The 16,412-nt window shown below is 45.8% G+C and overlaps 5 protein-coding genes across 5 annotated transcripts; 4 read left to right on the top strand and 1 right to left on the bottom strand.

Annotated features, from left to right (window-relative positions):
* Window positions 1–1,416: 1,416 nt before the first annotated feature.
* On the bottom strand, window positions 1,417–2,228 carry TRV_06311 (uncharacterized protein; the record flags this gene model as incomplete). Its single annotated transcript, XM_003019636.1, has 2 exons — window positions 1,417–1,538; window positions 1,604–2,228. The coding sequence occupies 2 exons, from the start codon at window positions 2,226–2,228 to the stop codon at window positions 1,417–1,419; spliced, it is 747 nt and encodes a 248-aa protein (XP_003019682.1).
* A 411-nt stretch (window positions 2,229–2,639) lies between these two features.
* On the top strand, window positions 2,640–3,185 carry TRV_06312 (uncharacterized protein; the record flags this gene model as incomplete). The annotated part of the gene is made up of 1 exon (XM_003019637.1): window positions 2,640–3,185. One exon carries the CDS (start codon window positions 2,640–2,642, stop codon window positions 3,183–3,185), a length of 546 nt encoding a protein of 181 aa, XP_003019683.1.
* A 170-nt stretch (window positions 3,186–3,355) lies between these two features.
* Window positions 3,356–10,040, top strand: TRV_06313 (uncharacterized protein; the record flags this gene model as incomplete). The annotated part of the gene is made up of 3 exons (XM_003019638.1): window positions 3,356–4,453; window positions 4,623–6,467; window positions 6,519–10,040. The coding sequence occupies 3 exons, from the start codon at window positions 3,356–3,358 to the stop codon at window positions 10,038–10,040; spliced, it is 6,465 nt and encodes a 2,154-aa protein (XP_003019684.1).
* Window positions 10,041–11,321: 1,281 nt separating this feature from the next.
* TRV_06314 (uncharacterized protein) lies at window positions 11,322–13,115 on the top strand (the record flags this gene model as incomplete). The annotated part of the gene is made up of 3 exons (XM_003019639.1): window positions 11,322–11,447; window positions 11,617–12,590; window positions 12,665–13,115. The coding sequence occupies 3 exons, from the start codon at window positions 11,322–11,324 to the stop codon at window positions 13,113–13,115; spliced, it is 1,551 nt and encodes a 516-aa protein (XP_003019685.1).
* Window positions 13,116–14,871: 1,756 nt separating this feature from the next.
* TRV_06315 (uncharacterized protein) lies at window positions 14,872–16,056 on the top strand (the record flags this gene model as incomplete). Its single annotated transcript, XM_003019640.1, has 1 exon — window positions 14,872–16,056. One exon carries the CDS (start codon window positions 14,872–14,874, stop codon window positions 16,054–16,056), a length of 1,185 nt encoding a protein of 394 aa, XP_003019686.1.
* Window positions 16,057–16,412: the final 356 nt, after the last annotated feature.

Raw genomic sequence — 16,412 nt, forward strand, 5'->3', positions numbered from 1 at the left:
GCCGGACACTAATATCACCTGTTTCTTGGCAACAATGCCCCCGAGCAAGGCGGAAAATTTGGAATGATACTCAGCTGCCAACAGTCGCTATTAACCAATAAAATAGTAGTGCATCCGGAGGACTTTTATTTGCTTACGTCGGGCTAGAACCTATATGACTCAGCTTACTACCCCTGTTTCTCGAACGGCATGGTGGGGTAAATCTGATGCCTGTATGACAGCTCTGCCCTATGGAATCCATGATGCGGAAGTTCGTTCACCATGATGTGGATCTCTGTTTTGCTCATAAAAAAGCTGATGAGTGATCCATTAATTCTATATCACCCTCAGCTTGTAGGGCCATCTACAGCATTGGCTCCTCTCCCTGCCCTGCTGCGGGGCAGTCCAGCTGCAAACACTGCCCATAGTGCCAGCCCCGATGTTTGCCGTGGACTTGGTTTCCCTTTCAGGCCCCAGTCGACGCCGGCACCGCCCAATTCTGCATAGTGTTCGCGTATGTTGAGTTGAAGTTACATAACCAAAACGAGCAAAGTCCGGCCCTGTGGGGCGTTGATTAGGCTTGTGGGGCCACGGGCTGGTCCGTAAGTTAATTTTAACCCAACATCCCCACCAATCAATAGTAATCATCAAAATGAGCTACAACTACGGAGTGTATCTGATGGTTATGGGATACGCAAATCTCGGCGGTTAACAGTTTGGATGAATAATTGCTCTTTGATATTGACATAAAACTTACGCAGTGTGACTTTAACTAAAACAGTTTTCTTAGCAAGAAGTATCTGTGCCGAATAGTACGAAGGGTCTCTCACTCTCCAGTATTTCTTTGGCTATTGGGCACGGTATTGCGGGGGAACTAAGCCCGATAATAGAACTACCCATTGATTGCAACCTCTTGCATATAGCGGTTTTATTCCTGGGTATAGTTGCTGGCACATAGACTCTAATACGGAATCTGGGCCTTAAACATTGCGGGACTTTGCAACGTCTCGCCCGTCAACTGGACTGACGTGACGAAGCAGATGCGAATAATCCCTGCAAGTCACACTCGCTAACGGCTAGCCCACGACTCTATCAACGGTTATGATAGGCTGGAAGCCAATATAAGTGTGTTTACAGGGACCCTAACCTACAGAACTTAAATGCTCATGTTTATGCAAGAACACATATTGACGCTATGTAAACACGCTGGTACTTACTAGTTTTACGATTTGACGAGACATTCAAAAGCTAATGAAATATGTATATCATAGTGTTTGTATCAACTTGCTAAATATAGTCAAATATAAATAATTGCCATTGAATTGCTATGTACCTTTCACCTTGTTCAAAAGTCGGAGGCTAACTAATCTTAAGTGATACATGAGCTGGGAAGTTGCAAGTTGTGGGAGGTAACCGGCACAAGTTTGACATAATTGTTTACTTATGGGCCTCGATGTGCTGGTGGACGTGCTGGGTATCCGCATAGGCCCTTAATTCAGTGATCTTCCCATCGTGGTTGAAGCGCATGAGAACAGCCATCTCGTGATTCCATGGGGTGTCTTAGCAAGGTGATTGTTAGCCGAAGAGAAATTCTGAATCTTTGAAATCTATCAAATAAACTTACTGTTCTGGGTGGTTGCAGTGCTGTGGAGAACAGCAGCCTTCCATTCGTCGTTTTCGCCGCCAATGACATGCAAAACACTGCCCTTAATCGGCTTGTTGACATCAATAATGGAGTTCAAGGATGGCATGTCATCGGACTGAAGGTGCTCCTTGAAGGCATCAAGACCGCGGTGCTTTCCATTCAAGTGAAATTCGTGGCCGGAAATGTGAACTTCAACATCATCGGAGAAGAGCTCGTCCAAATGTCCGAACTGGAAGAGGCTTTCAGAGTCATCGGTGAGGTCGGACTTTTGGAGTTTGGAGTGGAATTGAGATTCCAAGAGAGACTTGATTTCGGCGTTGGTTGGGTAGCCCATTTTGGTGGTGATAACAGGAGAGATTGCAGTGAAGCTGTAGATCTGAAGCGATAGGGTTTCTGATATTGATGATAATGGTGATGATGATGAGTAGATAGAAGCTTGCTTGGTGAAGGATAGTAAGGGCCTTTTATATTCAAAGGGTCTCCGTTTACAGTTATATTTTTGTAGATGCCAGCTGAGATGTAGACCAGGGGGGATTGAAAATGCATTGTCAATGTAACCCATATAGACAAGGTATTGAACCCTGAATTCAGCTGTAAGAACCATGACGGGCAATGCCGGAAAAAGATTCGACCTTGGCTCGCTAAGAGTAACATCAACGAGGGTATTACTAGTTGGGTGACTGGTTGATAATGCATGGAAGCGCTCTATGTGGATGTCAACAACAGCTGAGTTGACGAAGGATCAGGACCCGCTTAAGCAGGTAGCACGTCGTCATTTTTCCAGCTAACCGTTCACATGAGTAACAATTGTAGCTGAGAAGACAACTGGGATTTGTGGTATCAGCAAGCAATTAACCTGCAGTTCAAAAAGACATTTATCATCACCCGTTTACTTGACAGTAAATACCGACATATTCCTCTCAAAAGAAGAAAACTCGACATTTTTTATTAATAATATTGCGAAGTTTGGGTGGCTAGACACAGTCTTCCCGTTATTTTCGCCTGTGTTATCAAAATGGGCTCAACACGAGTGCGCAGTTACAATTGCACCTCGAATGAAAACAGGGACGACTCAATTGGAAAGTTCCCCTTGTTGACTGATGGCTATTCTCCACCTTGCAGCAAATTCGAGTTGGAAACGAAACGCCACAACGTTTGTGTGGAAGGAGATCTCACGCCAGGAAACTTGTCAGAGTCCATTGTCATTTCAGCATGGGCATTGACCCTATCAATATATATTGGCACATCCAAAGTTTCCTTTCATGTCCTGCTCAAGGATGAATCCCAGTGGCGAACTTCGATATTCCATATAGATGCCAGTGAGAATCAGACACAGCAACAGTTCGTTCAGAAATCACACAGTTTGCTCCAGAAGCTTAAATCGGAGAGCATTTCGAATGAAGAAGTTGGAGACCGCGAGATTCTTGAACAACCAGTTAATACTGCAATTCTGATCGGTCATGTTTCGAGTAGAGTGGATTTATCAACCCTGAAATTTGTAAAGGTATTTCCATTTTCCCTCTACTGTTCAACATCGATAGTGGCTGACCAACGCACTTGAAGAAATTTATTACTCTAGATGCCATGGGCCCAACAGGAACAGACTTCCGCCTGAGTTACCAGAACTCTATGCTTTCTGATAAGCAGGCAATGAACGTCGGTTCCACGTTTGCGAAAATCTTGTCAGGTTATATACGAATTTCCGATAGACCGCTTGGTTCTCTGGAATACATGAGTCAGCTGCACATTTCTCAGCTGTGGAAGTTCAATAGTGGCGTTTCTGAAGAACCATGGATGGAATGCTTCCATGCTGTCGTTGAGAGACATGCACGAGAAAATCCCCTATCTCAAGCAATCGATGCATGGGATGGGAGATTCACATACGCAGAACTGAATAATCTGTCAATTCTGCTAGCCAAATACCTTCAATCCCAAGGAGTTGGGCCCGGTAGTGTTGTTCCTATATCTTTCGAGCGTTCTGCGTGGGCGATCGTGGCTATGTTGAGCGTGTCAAAAGCTGGCGGCGCATTCGTGAGCATTCCGCCATACTTGCCATCTGGTAGAAGAGAAGCAATGGTTCAAATGATATCTCCGTCAATCTTATTGACAACATCAGATTTTTGTCACCTCTGGGCCACTGGACCAAAATGCATTCCGATAGAGGGCAGCCGTATAAATTGTCTACCAACATCCGAACTGCCCCTAATAACAAGATCCAAACCGGAAGATACCTTTTATATAATTTTCACCAGCGGTTCAACAGGGGCTCCAAAAGGGTGTATGGTATCCCATTCGTCGTTTTTGAATGGAGCTTTAAGAAAAGCTCCAGAATGGAAATTTGGACCCAAGCGCCGTGTCCTTCAGATGCTAAGCCATACATTTGACATGAGCCTCCTTGAAATCTGTACTAGTTTGGGTTCTGGAGCATGTGTATGCGTACCCCGGACGGAGGATATCGAAGATAGCCTTGCAAATGCGATTAACAAATATAACGTCAGTCTCGCAGTTATGACCCCGTCACTTGCCAGACAGTTGGAGCCTGAAGCAGTACCCAAACTACAGGTTCTCTGCCTCGGAGGAGAATCATTTCCTAAAGACCTGGTCACACTGTGGTCCGAGCGAATCAACCTCTTTCAATTCTATGGCCCAAGTGAATGCTCAATCAATTCATCAACAAGAGCTATAACACACAAGAATACTGATCCATTGAATATTGGAGTTCCTAATAACGCAGCATGTTGGGTGGTATCCCCGGAAGACTACAACAAGCTCGTCCCTATTGGCGCCACCGGGGGAGCTTTTGGTCTCTGGTGCTATTGTCGGCCAAGGGTATTATAAAAATCCTGTCAAGACTGCGGAATCATTTGTCCAGAACATCGCTTTTCTTCAAGGAGATCCTCACTACAGCGGCTGGCGCTGTTACAGGACTGGAGATTTAGTGCGATGGAACTCAGATGGGACGCTTGTCTTTTGTGGGCGTTTAGATAGTCAGGTAAAGCTCAATGGTCAACGCCTTGAGCTGGGTGAAGTTGAATACCATTTGACTCTCGAGGAAGGAGTCGGCCATGCAATGGCGATGGTTCCAAGGACAGGACGATGTAAGGATAATTTGATGGGGATAATATCCTTAAAGTCATCACCTCCTGTCGACAGCAACGACGAAATATCAACTCTTCAAGGTGCTTTGGTTGATCAAAGTATACAATCCATCCGGAAACGATTACAAAATTCTCTTCCAAGGTATATGGTTCCAACTATATGGGCGTGTATCCTTCGGATGCCTATGTCTGCATCTGGAAAAATTGATCGTGTTAGAGTACGCCGATGGGTTGAAGAAATGTCAGAAAGCACATTTCGTGAGATAACTGGGGGTATACAACAACCTGGAGACAGGAATCCTTTGAGTAAGATGGAACAGTTTGTCCAAAATATATGGAGTTCTGTTCTTGACTTGTCACCACAGGATGTTGGTCGTCATCAATCATTCATACAACTTGGTGGCAATTCTATCCTAGCCCAAGAAGTTGTAGCAAAATGCAGGAAGGAAGGTATAGGGCTGACAATGACTGATATTTTGACTTGCAATGGTATTGCCGGAGCGGCATCCTTGACAACAGCACTTGGGAACAACGAGTCGCAGACAAGACTGCTTTCCTCCACTTCCACACCAGTGTGGAGAAAACTTCGAGAAAAGTACGATTTGTCTCGCCTAGGGGTCTCACATATAGAGGACATTGAAGATGTGTATCCTTGCACACCTATGCAAATAGGTATGTTCCTCGGCCAGATTCGAAAACCAGGCTCATATCATCTTCGATTCTTCTATAAACCGATTGTGAAGGGTGGGAAATTGCCAGAACTCGGAAGGATTGAATCAGCCTGGCACCAAGTTGTTTCTCACCATACCTCATTGCGTACAGTATTTGTGGACGACCTGGGAGTCGGTGCGGAGTACCATTCCGTTGTATTGCGCAACGCCCCGGTAGATGTGTGTATAGACGAAGTCCCAGAGAAATTTTCACCCTCTGAGGCTATGGAAACATTTACCAAGTCAATCAAACGATTTGCAAAGCGTTCAACGTTCCATAGAATATCCCTATGCGTATGTGGTGACAAGGTCACGTACCTCATGATAGAGGTATCCCATGCCTTAGTTGATGGTGCCGCCATGGAGAACCTGATGAGAGATTTTGCAACTGCCTTCGATGACGGACAGCTCCTTTACCAGCCACAGCCCTATCGAGAATTCGTAAAATACGTGGCTTCACAAAACAATGAGGCCAGTGCTAGGTACTGGACGACGTATCTCAAAGATTGCCCGCCCTGCATGATACCCGTCAGTAAACAGATGATGTTTGACGACCTGCCCACTCGCTTCTTGAGAAAGGACTTCGTCTACGAGAAAAGCAGTGATTTTCTAGCCAAATGCAAAGAAAGACAAATAACAGTGGCATCAGCTGTTAGGGTTGCTTGGGCATTGGTCCTCAGGGCATATATTGGGTCCAGTGACGTATGTTTCACTTATGTTGCTGCTGGTAGAGATGTACCCGTGAAAGATGTGAACAAAATGGTTGGACTATGCCTAAGCATACAGCCTTGTCGAGCGCAGCTCTGCACTGGCACAACGTTCGTATCTCTTGCAGAAAGAATGCAACAAGAATATATCGAAAGCATGCCATACCAACACTATCCTCTAACGGAACTAAAGGCGAGGTTATATCCGAAAGGCAGTGAGGCTATGTTCAACACGGCCGTTTCCATGGAGTGGACTGCTCGAACTGACCCATTTTATAACACTTCCATTGCATTCGAGGAGATTAGGGAGCAAGATGACCCGACGGAGGTAAGGTTCAATGCACTGAGTTCCCCTAGACCATTACTGATGATGCAGTAGTATGATATTGTTGCCAACGTCGAAATTGTCGACAATATCATGAAGCTGGGCTTTTTATATTGGCCATCTTTCAGTGACATAGATGTGATACATATTGCAAATGCTTCTAAAAAGGCATTGGATTGTTTGCTGGACTCTGCGGATAAATCGGTGGAGGCCATCTCGTTGGATGGTGAGCATGTATTTCATGCCATGAAGTCTTCAGACCAGGAGTCACTGCATCACACAGAAACGTGTGTATTTGACGCTATAGAGAGACAAGCTATGGCACAGTTGAATACTCAAGCGGTGGTATCTTGGGATGGAGAATACTCTTATGGCCAGCTTACTAAATATTATACCACCTACGCAAAGTATCTTGTCGAGCAAGGAGTCAACAACGGAGATATCATTGTCGTATGTCTCGACAAATCTTGCTGGTCTGTCATAACAATATTGGCGATTCTGAAAGCAGGTGCCGTCTTTGTTGCCACAAATCCCCTTCATTCTCAGCAGCGACTCGAGAGTATAGTGAATCATTGCCAGGCAAAGCTCATCATCGTCGAGCCTAGATATTCCTCGCTTTTCGAGACGGTTGATACGCCAACAGTTGTAGTGAATAAGGAAACAGTAGAGAGGGCCCTACTTTCAACAACACTTCCAACAATTCGTGACTCTGATATAGCGACGATCGTTTATACTTCGGGAACCACTGGGTTGCCAAAGGGAATTATAATCGATCACGGCTCCCTGTGCACAAGTGTGCTCCAAGGACATGGAAAACGCTATGGATTCGACGAAGAGACTCGTGCACTGCAATTTGCTGCTTTCACATTCGACGCTTGCTTGCAGGAAATCATTACCGTTCTATCTCATGGAGGATGTGTATGTGTTCCGTCAGAGGATGCGCGTTTATCAGATCTTGGAGGTTGCATAACCCAAATGCGAGTGAATTTAGCGCTCCTCACACCAACTGTCGCGAGACTCATTAGATCTCAGGATGTCCCCTGCCTGAAAAGGATGATATTGTGTGGAGAGCCAATGTCTCGCCAAGACCTAGAAGCATGGGCGGGAACGGTTACCCTCTACAATGGATACGGACCAGCTGAAGCAACTATTTGTGTCTCCATTAGCGGTCCTCTGGACGTTTCGAATGACCCTGCCAATATAGGATACGCTGTAGATGGAACACGACTTTGGATAACTGAGGCAGCAGATTATAACCGTCTTGCCCCTGCCGGATGCATTGGAGAACTGGTCATTGAGTCACGTCAAGTCAGCCGAGGATATCTACACGATGTAGAGAAGACAAATGCCATGTTTATCAACCCTGCCTGGCTGCCGGGATGTAGGGTATATAAAACAGGTGATCTGGCAAAGAGAAACCCAGATGGAAGCCTAACATACTGTGGTCGCAAAGACACACAGGTTAAGCTACGTGGACAGCGAGTGGAGCTTGGAGAGGTTGAATACCATGTGTGCGAATGCTGGACAAATGCATCAGGGGTAGTAGCTGAGGTTATATACCCGACGGGAGAAGACAAGGCGACATTAGCTGCATTCGTCTGCACTAGCGATGCACAAAACAATGCACTCGGTGATCTCGATGCACCCGAAGAACCCAAAACTGGGTTGTCTCCGGTTTGGGTATCAAAGGAGTTCATTGAGCAACTAGAAGATCGGCTTCCATGTTACATGGTTCCGTCCATATTTTTCACAATACCTTCCGTACCCCTCACCCCGAATAAAAAGACAGATCGCCAGCACCTCCGTGATATCGGTTCCAATTTTACTAGTGAACAGCTTGCCCGTGTAAGCGATCACCAGAATAATTCCAAACGTATGCCGTTAGAAGCCAGAGAACGGAAACTGCAGCAGTTGTGGAGTTTCGTTTTGAATATCGACAGGAGCCAAATAAGCTTAGACGATAGCTTCTTTCGCTTGGGTGGGGATTCAGTCTCAGCAATGAGGCTGGTGACAACTGCAAGGAAATCTGGTATTAACCTGACAGTAGCAGACGTATTCCGTCACCCTCATATCGATGAACAGGCCAGGATTGCATCTTCATCCTCCAACAATATTTTGAAGACTCTGATAGGCAAGCCGTTTGCACATATCCAGAGAAAGGACTTGGAGAGAGTTGTTTCTTTGGTAGGGCTTGGTCCATACGCTAATATTGCGAGTGACATCGAAGATATCCTTCCAGCGACAGATTTACAGTCATTTTATGCCTCACGCATAGCTGAAGCTTCAAGGGACGCATTAAATTATTTCTACCTGAGATTTGACAACACCCCTGATGTCACCAGGTTGCGTCACGCTTGTCAAAGCATTGTCGACCAATTTCCAATATTGCGTACAATATTCATACCGACTCAAGGCAGGACTTATCAAGTTGTCATTCGAAGGCTTCAGGTACCTTTAGAGATTCACAACAGCGTGAAGAACTTAAGCAAGGCAAGTGACCTATTTTGCCTCCAGGATCTGGAAAACAAAATCATTTCAGGCTCGCTATTCTTATCTTTCACACTGATTCGACATGCGATATCTGGGTCTCAACTTATCATCCGTATGTCCCACGCACAGTATGATGGCATGTCGTGGCCATTAATTCTTCGATGTTTCCAAGAATCATATGCTGGAGTTCCACGGAGCCCAACTCAGTCGTTTTCAGGTTTCATCTCATACACCATTGGGAAAGTGAGTGAGTCAAGGAAATACTGGACAAATCTTCTCCAAGGGTCACATGTGACGCAAGTTTCCGCTAAATTTACGATGGAAACCCCCTTGCAAAGGGTGGAGAAAACCCATGTTGAAAAAACAGTGGAGTTGCCAATCCCGCCAAAGGGCATCACTGTCGCGTCACTCGTGAGTTCAGCATGGTCACTTGTCCTCAGACAAATAACAGGCAAGAGGGACGTTGTATACGGGTTTGTCGTTGCTGGGCGAAACATCGGTATGCCACAGATACAGGAGGTTGTTGGCCCATGCATGAACACAGTTCCTGTCAGAATATGTTTCAACTCTATGCGGACAACAATAGATCTCCAGCGCCATACAATGAATCAGTACTTTGCCATGGGAGATGCCGATTCTTTGGGTTTCCAGGATATTGTGGAGAACTGTACCCAATGGCCAAGCGGTACCAAGCTTGACACATTACTTCAGTATCATGACATTGACGAAACTCCAGTGGTTACATTGAGCGGTGGCCCGGATTCGGAACCCTGCAGTGCACAGCTAGACTGGTTCCGAAAACCATACGCCGCACCCACAAACATTGAGGTATCTGCTCGTCCAAATGGCAAAACACTTGGAATCACGGTCTCTAGTGATGGCAGTTTGCTAAGCACTGAGTCTGCCACGGCAATCCTGACAATGTTCGAAAGATCTATTAGAATACTTTCTAACGGTCGTGCAATTCCGTTGGATTCGATCAATCTTCTCGCTGTTGCAGCCCGCCGGAACCAGCCCAAGATTCCCGATCTCTGTCCGCCAGCTTACTTAACATTTCAGCTGTTGAGTCTGATGCTTGGATCATGAATCTCCTATAATATCTATTTAGTAGAAGGGTGGTTTGTCTTTTGTTTGACGTTGTCGTTGACATGCAGTTGGCTGAGGTTGAAACTTTCAGCACGTTTCCTCGCGCTAGAAACACATGACACCAGCTTATGTAACCCAATTCAGCCGACTAATTGCTAAGCGCGCGGTTGACAAATAAAATTATATTAGTGAAAAGGGAGTTCTTATTGGTCTAAATCGTTAATTGGTCGACAAGTGAGTTTAAAATGTATTCAGCTGATTAAGACAATTTTCTGCACCGTACACACCCGCTAGTCATCGCTTAACGTTGTATCATATTTCGCAAACCCATGCCCTCGCTCAAGGCCATATTAGGAAAATGATGACTTTTCTTATGCAGGAAGAGCTCAAGCCGAGTGCTCGCTCGCCTTTCTTGATGACACCATGCCCAAGGTAATATGGAGAGAAGAATGAGAGCCAACCACTACTATTAGAGTTAAGTATGAAATCACAGAGCATACCACTAGTATTATTGCAGTTATCAAAGGCTTAAAGTATCCGATTCGACAATACCCATTGAGAGTCATATACCCATCCCTCGAAGAATTCCCTTCACTTGACCGGATCAGCATAGCCGAGTTGGCGGATAAGGTGGAAATAGCAGCTGGGATGTTCCCTGCGAGCAGTCTAATGAAGAGGAGTACCAAGACACGTATGGGTATATCGGAAGCAATATCGCTCCTGCAAGTTACTTGTATCTGCGGGCAATGGGTCTAATTGCTTGATGGAAACGCATACTCTGTACTCCGTACCAGCCAGTACTCATGCCAATCAATGTGATCCTCGTAATAGCCGAATTTCTGGAGATTCTTCGCTTGTACCACTAACTAGCTAATCACAGCAAAAAGAAACACTTAGCAAATTCCTTTAGCATAGCCAGGCTGTGCTTACTAAGATGGCCTGCAAAAAGGCGCGTTCTGGGCTTGCTGCACCTAGCCTACGGTGGAAAATTCCAGCCCCAAAGGACAACTAGCCAGGGTGAAACAGGCTATTGACGAGCTGAGAGTGAGGCGCTCCCGTCACAGCCCCGGATTACGTGTAGTTAGGCCATTGGAGAGTGCTATCTCGCTCTAGGCCGTTTGATAATTGAGGCCCTTGTTCGGGGAGAAAAGGTGTTAAAGGCACCGCCGTTCCTGGCTCGCCCTCAGCTGGAAGTCTTTCAGGAAGGGTGACTTTACTCGCACCTAGGCAATGAGCAAATCAAGGCATTTGCCATAGCAGATAAACCCCTAAGCCTCTACGATGCTGTTTTACCAGTCAATTCTACTCCTCTGTTCCTGGGTTTCGGAAGGATGCCTCAATCAGCAAGCTCCTCTGGATCTCGGTTCTCGTTCCGTATACCACCCGAGTACTGCCTTCGAAGAGAAGGTTAGTTGGGCTTTGGAGCAGTTTAAAGTACCGGGCTTTGCAATATCGTTCATAAATGGCAGTAGAGTATTCACAAAAGTCAGCAATGTCCCTTTCACTTTTCTTCTACCCATTCCAACCTTATTCCGCAGTATCAAGGTCGAAATTTTGGCTGCTTAGATCTTCATAGGGGTATGGTGTTGCAGATCTTGCTACCTCACAGCCGGTGTCAGAACACACCCTCTTCTTTGGTGGGAGTACAACGAAAGCCTTTACAGCAGCGTTGATATCAATTCTTGTGGACGACAACGAGAACTTCCCGGAGATACAATGGGACGCAACGGTTCACAGCATTATTCCAGACGATTTCACCCTGAGTGATCCATGGTTTACTACGCAAGTTACGGTCGAGGATATGCTCTCACACCGGTCTGGCATGCCACGCCATGACTGGGTCTGGTTTGCCAACATGACACTGCAGGAAGCTGTGAGGAAGATGAGGTACCTTCCACTTACATCGACTATCCGTACAAAGTTTAACTACTGCAACTTGATGTACATGGCTGCTGCTCATTTGATCGAGACTAAGACGGGGCAACTGTTTAAGGATGTACTGCGCGAGCGTATCCTAGAACCTCTAGGGATGACAGAAACATACGTTTCTTTGTCTGATGCCCAGGCTGCTGGTGGAGAAATCGCACGAGGGTACTTTCTCAATTCAACGGGACAGCTACAAGATACGGACTTATCGTTCCATGAGAGTATCAGAGGTGCAGGAAACATCATTACTTCAGCAGCGGATTATGCAAAGTGGGTTCAAGCAATGATACAAAGAAGTCCGCCAATTTCACCTGTAGGGTATGCTGCCATTATGGGTGGGCACACTATCATATCTCCTGAACCAATGGCTCCCGATACATCCCCGACCTTGTACGGGTTTGGATGGTTTTTGCGTACATATGCTGGAGAAGTGATAATTCAACACCCGGGTGGAATCGAAGGGTTTGGCAGCCTCGTGTGTTTCCTACCTAGAAAGAGGATTGGATTTGTTATCCTAGGCAACAATATGATAGGGACAAACGCAGCTGTCACATTGCTTGGAAACCATTTAATCGACGATATTCTCGGAATCCAGGAAAGACACCGTCCAAATTGGCGAAAGAGGTAATTTCATGCAATAACCTATCCACAAACCATATAAATGTCCAGAATTACTTACCGATGTTGTAATTTTATAGAGCCGAAGCCACACTGGAGAACACCAAGATTTCTCCGCGAGTCTTGGATGATCTCTATCCACGCATCCCTAGCCCGCCTCTTCCTCCTCCATTGAAACTATCAGAATACGAAGGAACCTATATACACCCTGCCTATCCAACACTGAAAGTAACAACTGACTGCCCCAGCCACTCACTTTTCCCTAAGATGTCCGGCAAACGAAAGCTAGGGCCTTATCGTCTCTGTGCCAAACCCTTACACAGCGCGTTCGGCAGTTCAGCACTGGTTCTGGAACTCAGACATGTCACGGGTGATTTCTGGGTAGTTGGGACGTTGATGTACGGTGCCACTTCAGCCACGAGAGGGAAATTCGTCCTGAGCCCAGAGGGAGCTATCAATCAGATTTCCATTGAGATGGAGCCGACTATGGCGTTAGAGCATAAGGGTATACATTGGAAGAAGACGACTTAGCCATACCACTATGCTACTCCGAACATGCAAATGCACTGTGGAGGAGGTATATCAGCATATACTAAGTATTTAGCGGCCCTTGGGAAATATATAGCCTGGTTAACATTGGACAATGGTTTCGATAGCCAGAGAATATATTGAGTATCAGTTTAAATAGGATTCTCTGTATTTTCTAGATAGTCAACTAGTTAACCGGGCCTACGGCAGGGAGAGGCAAAGAGGCTTGCCCCAGTTACGGAGTATTTGTGGGGCTTTCTAACTAGTTAGTTATTGTGGCTTGGCTGGGCAATCTTCACTAGTTTCTTTTCTGCCACACCAAGTTGTTTCAACTTCCAACGCCCATCACACATCACAACGAAGCATCGTTTACTCCGCGGCTGCTCAATGGATGCTCGTATCCTAATTATCATAATACTAAAGATCAAGTCGAAAATCGTTATAAGATTCTCTCTTTTCGGGCGCGCCCTTAACAAGTCTCGCCCTTAACAAGTCTCGCCGTCGCGGTTTCGCGGAATTCAGATCTCAGTCCTTGGGTCCCCAGGCCATTAACTACGTGATCTCTCGCTGCAATTCTATTGAATGAGTGGATGTCCTGCTCTTACACCATCTCAGAGATTGTGGAATACCAGACTTTCTAACAGAGAGCGTAAACCAACAATGTGCAAGAAGAACTAGGATAATAGCGCCTACACAGCTCCATCTGGACTACCCGAGTTGGACTACAGGCCGAGCAAGCGAATTCATATAATAGCTCCAATTACTCCGTACGATGGCCAAAATAGCCGATATACAAAACTGAGGGCTTTACCATATACCCGGCCATCCTCTTCAAGACATTATGATTTATGCAGCGCTTAATCAAGGCCAAAAATTCAGTTTTGGCGCCTATACATAACTAACCAAGATTGTGGCTGCATATCTCTGGCTCAAACACCATCTGAAAAATGAGTGATCCCCGGCTCAGTTCAAATAACATCTACGTCACAGTAACTCACGCTTTAGCTCACTTACTTGGTTCAAACCTCCCGGACTTAAATTCTTCTTGTTTCCATGGTTATTGGGACTACCCACCAATAGCCCTCTTTTGCACCAGAAATTACTGACGTAACTAACCCAATATTCAGTCTTACCACACATCTATTGCTCTCTAATATATTTCACACATCATCGTGAGTCGCCGACGTGCTGTGGCGCTCGATTTACAAGAGCAAAGACAAAAGTTAAATTGCCCCAAGCGAGATTTACCACTGCACGGTGACTTTGCTCAGATTATTTATGGACGCTACAAGAAAATTGCAGAAAACCCTATGGTTGAGCCACGGCTTTACCTAACCCCATTAACTAAGGAGTTATATCTAAGGCAGCTCATTGCTAATAAAGTTATAACTTCGATAGGTGTTTGACTACCCATCAAACTGCTAACCCAAAAAGCGAGGAGTATGTCATTCCAAGCCTGGTCAATAGCAGAGTCAATGACGTCAAAGGCTCGAAAAGATATATCAAGAGCGCAATCGCCCATTATGCCCAAAAAAAATATATCTCACCATTTATTCATATCACTATATGGATCGCCTACTACAGCTGTCACAAAACTACCGCCGAGAGAAATACAAGGACCACAAAAGTACCACGAAAAAGACCTACCAAGATTTAACTCATTGACCTGCATCAAACCGTTGAACCAAAGAGGTAAGTAAGCTTATCGGTTGATGGGAAGAGAATATACCTCTTTATTAACTATTGTTTAACAGTAACAATGGACGCCTGTATCCGAGTGGTACTGCAGATACTCATGTTACTGTGGCCTACGTTCTCAAGGACCACCAGACCCCAGGCTGCTCAACCTCAGGCTACTAAATCCCAGGCTGCTAAATCCGAGGCCGCTGAATCCGAGGCCGCTGAATCCGAGGCCGCTGAATCCCAGGCCGCTGAATTCCTGGACGCTGATTCCCTGGACGCCGATTCCCGGGACGCTGATTCCCTGAACGCTGAATCTCAGGTCATTAATAAATCCTTTCCCCGGAAAATTCCAGCGCCTATACATGCACTTCATGCCGATGCAATATATTGCATTGTTTCATCGCTGCCACCAGCTGACGCCGCTGCATTTGTTCTCGCATCCAAGTCCTTTTGGCAAGCTGCGGGTGGGCAAAGAGTCGTGAATAGACTGTCGAAACCTAGTGACAGTTGTATAGATTTCCTGGAGAGGATTGAAGCCCAATTTCCTGAGCATGTGCTCTGCTACCGTTGTCAGAAATTCCATACCCAGTGCAAGAAAAAGCCCCTTTTAAAGCCAGGCCAATGCGATACAGAAACTGCCATTCATTTTTTCGGGCCTAGGGATGAAAGGAACATTCCGTGCCTGCTATATAGACAGGCGAAAGAGGTCATGAACCATTATCGGTTCGGCCCTACGCATGGTCGGTGCGCGGCCACGGCTATGGATATCAACACCTTTTACTTGAAACCCCACGGTGAATACTGGTCAACTAAGGGTGTCTGGAATTTCGATATCAAACTTATATCTAATAACTTGATTCTAAAAGAAGACGTGTGGATTATGTATCGAGCATCGTTTCCACATGATGCATCTGACTATTTGAATGGCTTCAAGAAACACCTGCTGCCTGAAATTACGCTACGTAGCCAGGCGAGTGACTGTTACTACTGTTACCGATGTCCTTTAAGCCATTCGGAGAGAGAATTTCGAATCTCCCGTCTACGATATAAACCCAGTTGTATATTGATTCGAAGCACCACTTGGGAGAATCTCGGGCCCTGCAAAAACTCCGAAGGAAGCTTATGGGAGCATGGAACGGAGTTTTCTCCCTGCAATTTTGCCCGGGTTGCCATAGAACCTAGAGATCTCAAGTACAAACACCATTTCGACTCCGAATTGCCATCTCGAGATTATCGGGGAAAGGAGATTGATTTTTGGTGATCTATTGCAGACTGAAACTGTTTGCCGAAGAGTTCCCACTGACTCAAAGCGAAAACGCCTAACTACAACCTAGCAACTATAGGCATGCTTCCATTGATCCCTCCTTTACGACCACTTCTCTCCTTACGCCTGGGCCCCCTTTTATGTTATATATCAGAGCAGACAACCCGCTTGCAGATAGAGACGAAATGACTGCTAATTGCAATCCCTCCTTCCCCAGCTTGGTCCCTTGAAAGGCAGGAGCATTTCATAACCTTCCAAGATATCAATCGCTCCCTCTTGATGCTCATATTTACTATGCAACTCCCTGGCTCTTTCCTCTGAAATATTCCTCCAGTTCGTTCCTGCACTCTCAA

This window comes from Trichophyton verrucosum, assembly GCF_000151505.1.
Source record: "Trichophyton verrucosum HKI 0517 chromosome Unknown contig00692_1.f1.exp, whole genome shotgun sequence".
Lineage (NCBI taxonomy): Eukaryota > Fungi > Ascomycota > Eurotiomycetes > Onygenales > Arthrodermataceae > Trichophyton > Trichophyton verrucosum.